The sequence below is a fragment of the Lolium rigidum genome, chromosome 3 (assembly GCF_022539505.1).
Source record: "Lolium rigidum isolate FL_2022 chromosome 3, APGP_CSIRO_Lrig_0.1, whole genome shotgun sequence".
In the NCBI taxonomy this organism is placed as follows: Eukaryota; Viridiplantae; Streptophyta; class Magnoliopsida; order Poales; family Poaceae; genus Lolium; species Lolium rigidum.
Genome location: NC_061510.1, coordinates 314,021,861 through 314,032,461, shown reverse-complemented (window position 1 = coordinate 314,032,461; position 10,601 = coordinate 314,021,861). Strand labels below are relative to the sequence as shown.

Genomic DNA, 10,601 nt, shown 5'->3' with positions numbered 1-10,601 from the left:
TTACATGTAAACCCTAAATGGCTTCTAAACCTAAACCTAGATAAGAATATGTGATCATGTACTTACTTTCAAATCATAAAACCATACTAGCAAATGATTACTTAACTTAGCCACATAAAATGTAGAAGACCTATCACTAATATATGGGTATCCCATATGTTCATCTTCATCAGACCTAGATGATCAAATGGGGTTGACCAGATGTAAACCCTAGATACTACTACTCAAAGCCATCATCCTTATTCATTCCTATTTAGCATCACACCGTTGTGATGAACCCTAACAGCAACCATACCTACTATTTTACTTTACAGAACCCTGTTCCACTAAAACCTACTAGTGTGAGATACTCATGAACCATCCTATTTAGGAACCAATCATTCTCTACTTAGAGATCCAATAGCTAATACCAGACAACCTCAACCTAAATTGTTGCACTTCTTATTATTTAAGAATTATGTTCTTCGAAAGTTATTCTTTTGGAGAAAATAAGGAATCATCAGCAACCCTGCTTATAAGGACCTATAAACCCTAGCCAGCTATCACTAGCAAGATAAACCAACCTTGACAACAACCATGTATAATGAATTGCTTAGAATACCTAGGCTTATCTTAACCTTACAAGCCCTAGGTGTTGATGAATCCAACTTTATTGGGATCCATCTAATATTTACTCCAGCAACTACCTGAAACCAAAGTCAACCATAAAAACCCAACCTAATTATCATACTTGTTCTTTATTAAAGACCATGTTCTTCAAAAGTTATTCTTTTGAAGTATATGATAATTAATCATTAACCATGCCATGTAGTGCTAAAAACAACCACTATTCATTACATGTTAGGATTATACCAAATGTTATAGTTAGGTGCTATTAATATTATTGTTATGATATATTGCAGTACCTGTTTATGATACCATGTAACCACACCTGAATAAGAACCTTGTATGAGAATCATTCTAAAAGTGCAACACACCCTGAACTAATCAATACCACTCACTAATCCTAAATCATCGGGGTTAGGCCACGCTTAGAGCGATTGCATCTCATTCTTATGCATTATTGCATCCTTGCCAATCTTTTAAACATCATCCTTACCGGACGATGATGCTATTTCAGAATTTGGAGTTATTACGCATCGAAGACCTTGTCTGCATAATCTTGCAGCCAAGAAAGGCAAGTTCATCACTTGCTCATGTCATTTGAGTATTTCTATCAAATTACTTGCAAAGTATTATGGTTATCACTATTGCATAAAAACCAAAACCACTACTTTCATAACTATGAATATGACTATGTGGTGGGCAATGGAACCATGGATTGTGTTGATATGGTGGAGGTTCCATTGCAAGGGTTAATATCCATCTAGGATTAAACAACAAATGTCGCCAGTGATTCTTGTGCCGTAATACCCGTGTTAACCATAAGATCCGGAGTGGGACGGAGTAGTCAAAAGTGTTTCCGGCTCTCGTACATCAACGGATGCGCTTACCGTAGACACTTGACCCAGGTTGGGCAAGCGGTGGGGTGGGGATCCCATTCTAATTCCCCACGGTAAGTGGTCTATGATGGGTTGCGGCTACCGGCGAAGGAGTTTGGTTAACGAGTCCCAAACCGTTGTCGTGGTCGGGGTCCATCCTTAATTGGTATAAGAGGACCGACGAGGACCCGTGGTCGGGGTATGCAACAAAGGGTGGGTGTTCGAGGTAGCGGAGGAACATGATTGGCTAGACCTTATACCGGGCCTCACACCAAAGGAAGTGTGGACGAGAACTTAAGCTCGGTTGGCACCAAGGATAAGATCTCTTATGGGTAAAGCAACACACCTCTGCAGAGTGTAAAGAACCGTGACCTGTCACTCCCTGTTCCGGGATATGAAACTGCGAACGCGGCCGGAAAGGAGCTCCATGAAGTTCTAGTAAACCGGTGAAGGCTGACGGACATAGTTCTTCTGAATAAAAGCAACCTTTTGAAGAAATGATTATGAAAACCTGCATTGGTATTAGACTTTCTGGTCTAATGCTGTAGCTAGTGCATTAAACACCTCTTTCCTATAATGAACTTGTTGAGTACGCTCGTACTCATCTCACTCTTAAATCCCCTGCTTAGATATAGAGGCATCGAAAGAGGATCTACAGTGCAACTCGAAGGCCGAGGAGTCAACAGCTACTTCAAGAGACAGGACCCTGTCAGATGAGTCAGATACCACATCCAACAAGGAGAAAACCTAGATTAGCAATAGAAAGGAACTTTCTTCCTAAACCTAGCTCCTATTTAGCTAGAATCTATGCTTAGCCTCTATAGCTAGTTAAGTACTCTACAATAGAGTTCGTGATAAGACTAGACTACGAGTCGTTCTTCTGGAGTTATTTGCAGTTTTACCTCATTGTAAAGTAGGAGGCTGTGATGATCTTATGTAACAGAGTCAGTGTTGTAATTCTATAGACATGCCTTGGACCCGCATATGTTTCTGTTGTACCACTCTGAGCGATATAATACTAGTGGAACGGTGTTTCATTGGTGCTATATCAGACTTGCATACTACACCATGCAGTGGTATGCCAGGTCACCACAACCGGGGAGCAGTTTAGGACGTTGATGTCATTGTTGGATCCAGGCATACCAAAGAAAGAGTGCCAAATCCAGAGATCATGGGTAGCCACTGCTTCAAGTATCACACAGTGCAGCCTTTTTGTGACCCTTGTACATTCCTCGCCACGCAAACAGACAGCTTCTTCCATTGCCAATGCATGCGATCAATGCTTCCAAGCATCCCCGGAAAACCCCTAGCTTCATTTATTGCAAGGATCCTCCGAGTGTCTTCGACAGTGGGTGATCTCAAGTAATAGTCCCCGAACACTGCTATGACGGCCTCCGCGAACCGGTAGAAACAATCAAGGGCGGTGGACTCCGCCATCCGAAGATAGTCATCGCGACGTATCACCGGGAGCTCCATACGCCGAAGCATCCTCATAGCCACTCGTGCACTTCGCAGTGACGAAAATCCAACCAAACCGAGTGCAATCCGCCTTGCATCCGAAGTAGGGATCAAAGTCTCGGATGGCATACACAATTTGCGAAATAGCTTTCGCTCATCCCGAAACGACGCCGGAAAACACTCTCACCGTGCAATGGATTGTCGGCGAAGTAGTCGGCGTACAACATGCGGTAGCCCTCCATTCGTTGTCTCGGCTTGCACTTCCGGCGACTGGTGCCGACCCACCACGTCGACCGGTTGCCGGTCCGGCGTACATGCTTGCCAAGCAACCGAGGATCATCATGTGCTCGTCGTCTTGGGCGGCCGCCGCCATCTCTTCTTGCATAAGCTCGACGAACATCCGCTCCTCCTCTTTGTCCGAGTCCATGGCCGGCGAGGCAAATGGACGAACACCGACGGGCGTGGTCGAGGCAACCCGAGCCGCGAGCGACGAGGAGCGAGGTCAAAGTCGGAAAACGAGCCGGCGGAAGAGCGGCCAGATAGGCCGTCGTCCAAAGACGACGGAATATAGGCAGGTGGGGAAGGAGGGGCGGCGGAATCTGGGCAACAAGCCGGCGGGGTGGTGCCGGCGGCGAGAGAGATACGAGGGGTGAGGGAGATTTTGAGCGACGTGGCGGTGGGGTTCGTGCGTCGAGTCACCGACAGATCGGGCCCTTCCCCGCTTTTCACTCGTCCGGAGTCCCCGAGCGCGCCCCGGGGGGCCGGGGATGGCGTGGGCTCGCCGGATGGATGAAGGGCCAAATCCGGACGAAAACGAGGAACCGGGGGCGCGACTGGAGCGAATTTCGCCGTCCGGATGGAAAAAACGTCGCTCGGGGGCCTCGTCGGGGGACGAGTGGAGATGCTCTTACCATTATGTAAGTTTACCGATCAGATAATCCTTCCGAAATATTAATCTATTCGTTCCAAATTTAGATTTCATGTATTCCATAAAATCCGTATCCGTCTAATTCTAAATTTGTAATCGTTTTCAACACGAACACGTGAAATATGTTTTGCAGATAACCCCCGGCTGTTCGTCCGGCCAGCTCGAACCCCAAATCGAGCCGAGCGCCACCCGGCCTCGCTCCTACCCCAGCCCCACGCGCCGCCGTCCGCCCTAGCTAATCACCTTCCTCCGCCGCGCTCCGGCGTCGGGTTCCGCCGCGCCGCCGTCCGCGCATACACAAGACCCAGAATCCAGTTATCCTATCCCCCGGTATCATTCTTCTCCTCCCAAAACCCTAACCCTAGCCCAAACACCGGCGGCCATGGCGCTCACCACCCGCGGCGGCGCCGACCAGGCGCAGCCGCCGCCGGCCCCGGACGCGAGCCTGGGCTTCCTCACGAAGCGCGACACGGAGGTGAAGCTCCCGCGCGCGACGCGGGTGAAGAACAAGACGCCCGCGGGGGTGCAGATCACCGCCGAGCAGATCCTGCGCGAGGCGCGGGAGCGGCAGGAGCCCGAGATCCGCCCGCCCAAGCAGAAGATCACGGACGTGCACGAGCTCGCCGACTACCGCCTCCGCGAGCGCAAGCGGTTCGAGGACCTCATCCGCCGCGTGCGCTGGAACGTCTCCGCCTGGGTCAAGTACGCCAAGTGGGAGGAAGGGCAGAAGGACTTCGCCAGGGCGCGCTCCGTCTTCGAGCGCGCGCTCGACGTCGCCCACCGCGACCACACCCTGTGGCTCAAGTACGCCGAGTTCGAGATGCGCAACCGCTACGTCAACCATGCCAGGAACGTCTGGGACCGCGCCGTCTCGCTCCTGCCCCGCATCGACCAGCTCTGGTACAAGTACATCCACATGGAGGAGCTGCTCGGCGCCATCGCCAATGCTCGGCAGGTCTTTGAGCGATGGATGTCGTGGCGTCCCGACACTGCGGGCTGGAACTCGTACATCAAGTTTGAGCTGCGGTATGGGGAGGTTGAGCGGGCGAGAGCGATCTACGAGCGGTTTGTCGCTGAGCACCCACGGCCCGATACGTTCATCCGGTTTGCAAAGTTTGAGATGAAGCGTGGAGAAGTAGAGCGGGCACGGCAGGTGTATGAGCGTGCGGGTGACCTGCTTGTGGATGATGAAGATGCAGAGGTGCTGTTTGTAGCTTTTGCTGAGTTTGAAGAGAAAACCCGGGAGGTGGAGCGAGCCCGTGCTATATACAAGTTTGCGCTTGATAGGGTGCCCAAGGCCAGGGCTGAGGACCTTTACCGGAAGTTCCTGGCTTTTGAGAAACAATTTGGTGACCGTGAGGGGATTGAGGATGCCATTGTGGGCAAGAGAAGATTCCAGTATGAAGATGAGGTGAGGAAAAATCCCCTCAATTATGACTCATGGTTCGATTACATCAGGCTGGAAGAGAGTGTTGGGAACAAGGACAAGATCAGGGATGTGTATGAGAGGGCCATTGCCAATGTACCCCCTGCAGATGAGAAGCGGTACTGGCAGCGGTACATATACCTTTGGATTAATTATGCTTTGTATGAGGAACTTGATGCACAGGACATGGAAAGAACCCGTGAGGTTTATAGGGAGTGTCTGAAACTCATTCCACACAAGAAATTTACCTTCGCCAAGTTGTGGCTCATGGCCGCGCAGTTTGAGATAAGGCAAAAGAACATAAAGGCTGCACGTCAGACACTTGGTAACGCCATTGGCATGTCTCCAAAGGGAAAAATATTTAAGAAATACATTGAGATTGAGCTTTATCTTGGCAACTTTGACCGCTGTCGGACTCTATATGAGAAGTATATTGAATGGTCTCCAGCAAACTGTTATGCGTGGAGGAAGTATGCAGAACTGGAAAAGAACCTTAGCGAAACAGATCGTGCTCGATCAATATATGAGCTTGCTATTGCTCAGCCAGCCCTTGATACGCCTGAGGTTCTGTGGAAGGTACGTTGTCCTTGCTGTCCTCTTATTTGATCCACATTTTATGTTTTGTGTTGTGCAAGCATTGAATATGTTGTCTTACACATTCTTAATCCTCAACTAAACGGTAATGAAGTTCAACGCTAACGTTGTTCTGTATCATATTTGATCTGTTCATATATCTGATATTTAAGTGTTTATGCATGGAAGTACATGCCTATTATTGATCAGCTGTGATTTGACATGACGTTTAATTTTGTAACATGCGAACATGCCACATAGAGAGTAGGGATATGAATCTTTCTCGTGTTGAGCTTTGCACTGTTCGGAGGGTTAACTGAGCTAGTTTATTTCATGGAAAAAGTAGTTACGCTTCAATTTCTTTGTTCCATTTTCTGGTTCTGAAAGCTGAAGACCAGCCTTACTTTTTCTTACAACTTTTATGTGTTAACTGTTAATAGATTTACTCTGGATCTGTGCTTGCTTTGAATTATATATCCTGGCAGTAAAAACTATCAGGTAGTAGTATAATTACAAAAGCATTTCAAACCAAGCTTCTATAGCCTCTTTACTCTATCGGAGTTGGTAGAATGGTTAATAGCTAATTTCTGGAACTACTGCTGGACAATGCTCAGGATCGTCATAGTTGAGGTCCCTTTTCTGTTGGTCTAGGTGTGACTTTGTTGACTTGTACTCTTCAGTCTTCTCTCTTGCTAGGCAGAGCCAATGGAATTATATCTGCATTCAGTAACTGAAAACACACACTTTGTGTGATTGTGGTCTCTTAGCGCCAGTTTGTAAGAGAAAGAATGATGCATCTTATAATTTTGCCAATAGTTGATCTACAATACCTCCATGTCAAAATATAGTGCATATTAGTTTTGTCCTTAATCAAACTTTGTAAACTTTGAACAATTTTATTGTAGGAAAAAATATCAGCATCTATAGTACCAAATGAATACAATGTGAAAATATATTGCATGATTGATCTAATAATGTTGGCATTTTTCTCTATAAACTTTGTCAAAGTCTACAAAGTTTTACTTGAGGCGAAACTGATACTCCATGTACTATGTTTTGACATGGATGGATTAATATGCTGCATTGATCCTTGTTAAATATTACTGTTTACATTTCAGGCATCCTGAAAAATCGTGCACTAATAAAATCAACATATGATTATTGAATCTTTTTTAGTGCCTTTTACTTCCAATTGTAATTGAAATTTGATATTTTGATATTTGATATTTGGTTGTTTTTAGTTATTAGGGAGGCTTACTAACTCTTCTTCTTCCTTGTACCTTACAGGAGTACTTGCAGTTTGAAATCGATGAAGCTGAATTTGATAGAGCAAGGGAACTCTATGAGAGACTGCTTGATAGAACAAAGCATCTTAAGGTATGGATCAGCTTTGCTGAATTCGAGGCCTCAGCTGGCTTGGGAGAAGACAATGAAAGTGAAGAATACAAGAATGATGCTGGTTATCAGGAACAGCAGATCGAGCGTGTCCGGAGGTGTCGGGGTGAGTAATGAGCTAGAGAACCTACTTTGGGCAGCTATAAAACCTTTTTATGTTCATTTTCGATTCATAGTGCACTAAATCTGACATTGATTTGTTATGGTGCTCAGCTGTCTTTGAAAGGGGATTCGACTACTTCAGGACAAATGCTGCAGAGCTAAAGGAGGAAAGAGCAATGCTCTTGGAAGAATGGCTCAAAAAGGAGTTGAGCTTTGGTGATCTTGGTGATGTCACCTTAGTGCAGAAGAAGGCGCCGAGGAAAGTGAAGAGGAAGAGACCACTTCCATCAGACGATGGCTCCAATATTGCGTATGCCCTTTACCCAGTTATTTATTCTTGGTACTGTATTCTCAGAAGTTGGTGGCCTGCCACATCTAGCATGTTATGTGGTCATGTGCATTCTTTTAAGAATTTCGAAAATCAGGAGAAAATAACTAGCGCTAACGTTTGCAGATGATACTTTTTTTTTGTGTAGTTTCCAGTATTTTAGAAATATACTGACATATCATTTTGCTCTTCCTTAGGTACGAGGAGTACATTGATTATATCTTCCCTGACGAGGTTGCACTGGCACCAAACCTCAAGATATTGGAAGCTGCTTACAAGTGGAAGAAGCAGAAGACAGATGACACAGATGATGACTGATCTGAACATCAGAGGCTGCCCGTTATGAATGCTTGCTTAACCCACAGTTGAAGATGAGCGCGGGCATTCCAAAATCAGATGTAGAGAAGCTTTCCAATACGTCCGGTGGAAAACATGCAGTTTTGTGAGCTTCCTCTTATCCTCCTAGATGGCCTTTTTACGGCTTGTTTCAGTCTAGTTACATGTCGGACTGATAGGTGCTGAATTATCTGGGTTTTGTTACCTCGGATTAAAACTGTATGTTCACCTTGTAGGATTCAGTTTATCATGGTTTTGTTACCCTGGTCCCTCCCTCAGCTGAATGTAACTCAACATTGTATTATTTGAGTTCACTACATCATGTTTATTCCATTGTTACCTGCTATACTAATCTGCTAAATGGTTGTTTTCTTAGCATTCAGTAGAGGAACTGTACGAATAAGTTTTTTTTTTTTAGGGGAAAGCAGGTATTTTATTCAACTTGTACCGATGAAGATACATGTTCCGGTGGTTCAACATACCATACCCGGCGACCAAACTGTTCGTAAATAGAGTTTCCAGCTAGCAAATGAGCATCAACGTTTGTCTTCCTGCTCTCATACTGAAACTTGACTTCATCAAAGTCAGTGGAGCGCTTCTCAATCTCCACCAGAATAGAGCTGTACTTGCACATGTTCACCGACTTCATCATTTTAATCACTGATAAGCAGTCCGATGACACCAGCAGTCTCCTCACTCCCAGATCTTGTGCCAACACCAGAGCCTCTGGATCTGGCGGCAGCCGATGCAGTGGTGGCTCCCTCCTCTCTGTTCATCGTGGTGAGTGAGAAGAGGTTGAGTCGCTTGCTGTTTGTGCCTGCTCGCCGCGTCCGCAGCAGGGAGTTTGCAGGCTTCTTGTCGGAGGTCTCTCATGGCGCCGTTGTCGCCGTATCTTATGGCTGAAGGGTGGCCCCTCCACCCATGGAGGTTTACCACGGCGCCACTGTCGTCGTACTCTTTGGCCGTAGGGCGGTCCCTCCATCCTGATGTGATGACGCTCGTTCGTCGTCCTCAGGCCTTCTTCAACCTCCAATCTTCTAGGCGGAGGCTCAATAGCTTCGTTGGAGTTAGCTCCCGCCTCCCTGCCCCAAGTGGTTCTGTCCCCGGTGGCATGGAGGTTGGCTCCGGCGAGCTCTACGGTGGTGGATCTGGAACTGGCCTGGATCGCGTTTTCTTTTACCGGTCGAAGGTCCTTAGTGCAAAATTTCTAGGTCGGTTTGTAATTTCTCCTTTCTTAAGGGCCCTTTATGTAATTTGTAACTCCACCGCTGATATTGCCAATTTGCAATGAAGCTCTAGGTCCTTCGGAATCTCTCCTGTTAAAAAAAAAGCCTCTGCACACGCCATCGCTTCCAAAGTTGCCGGATCGGCCACCCCATTGATTGTCCTTGCTGAGGCACCTACAAATCTTCCAGTATCATCCCTACAAACAACACCGACCATGCCATAATCTTCCAGCCGAGACACTGCCGCATCGACGTTGCACTTAATCACCCCTGGAGAAGGCGGCGACCAGCGAGTTCGTTGGGCAAGAACGGGAGCTTGTCTCTTCTGCACTTCTGTGTGCACTTCTCCAAGATCATCCAGAAAATGTTTTACAAAATCAAACGTACTAATCGGAGACTGGAACAAACCTTTATGAATTGCTTTTCTTCGTGCCGTCCAAATAGCCCACAAAGTAACAAGCATCTTTATAAATTTGCTGTGATCCAGGGAGTCCATCATGGCAAAGAACCACTGCCTCGCATTAGGATTCAGATTGGATGACATATGTTCTGTAATTTCTGAGTCAACAAGGGCCCAAACACACCTAGCCATATTGCAATCCAACGAAGAATGTCTCCATGAGTCTGCCAAACCATTGCATATTGAGCATCCATCCCGAGTCGCCATATTCCTTCTCAGTAGAACATCTGCCAATGGAAGGCAGGCTATGATGAACCAGCCTCCAAGCAAATACTCGAACTTTTGATGGAATTTTTACCTTCCATAATCTGCACCAATTTTTTGATTCATTCTCTGTATTTGAGGACGCTGGTATGTGCTCTAACCAGTCCTCTCGATGCTTCTTTGTTGTAATAATCATGCGGTATGAAGACCGCACACTAAACAATCCGTTGCTCTCATGGCTCCAAGCCCACTGATCAGGCTGGCTGACCGAGCTCAACGGAATTTTTAATATTGCCTCAACATCCATAGGGAGAAATTCTGTCGCGAGCACATCCTCCCGCCAACACACAGAAGTATGGTCAATCAGTTCAGACCAAAGTGTGGTCATAATCGCCACGACTCGTGAACACTCGTAAATGTTCCTCACGTGGGATCCAGTTTTGTTCCCAAATTCTTGTTGTCCTACCATTCCCTATTTTCCTGAATCTTGATAAGACCTAATTTTAGAACTCCAATTCCCTCATGAACAGCCCTCCAGATTTGTGATGGAGAACTTCCCAACTGAGCATCAAGAAAATCTACATCTGGGAAATAAACAGCCTGAAATATGATGGCCTCTGAGTTTGGGCTGAAGATTAGACCCTTTTTGCCTGCATATACTTAGGGCCTCTTTTGGGTTGGAGG

The 10,601-nt window shown here is 46.4% G+C and overlaps 1 protein-coding gene across 1 annotated transcript; it reads left to right on the top strand.

Annotated features, from left to right (window-relative positions):
- The first annotated feature begins 4,249 nt into the window (after nt 1–4,249).
- On the top strand, nt 4,250–8,373 carry LOC124703736 (crooked neck-like protein 1). The gene is made up of 4 exons (XM_047235964.1): nt 4,250–5,869; nt 7,154–7,367; nt 7,475–7,673; nt 7,889–8,373. Exons 1-4 carry the CDS (start codon nt 4,250–4,252, stop codon nt 8,007–8,009), a joined length of 2,154 nt encoding a protein of 717 aa, XP_047091920.1. The 3' UTR covers nt 8,010–8,373.
- Nucleotides 8,374–10,601: the final 2,228 nt, after the last annotated feature.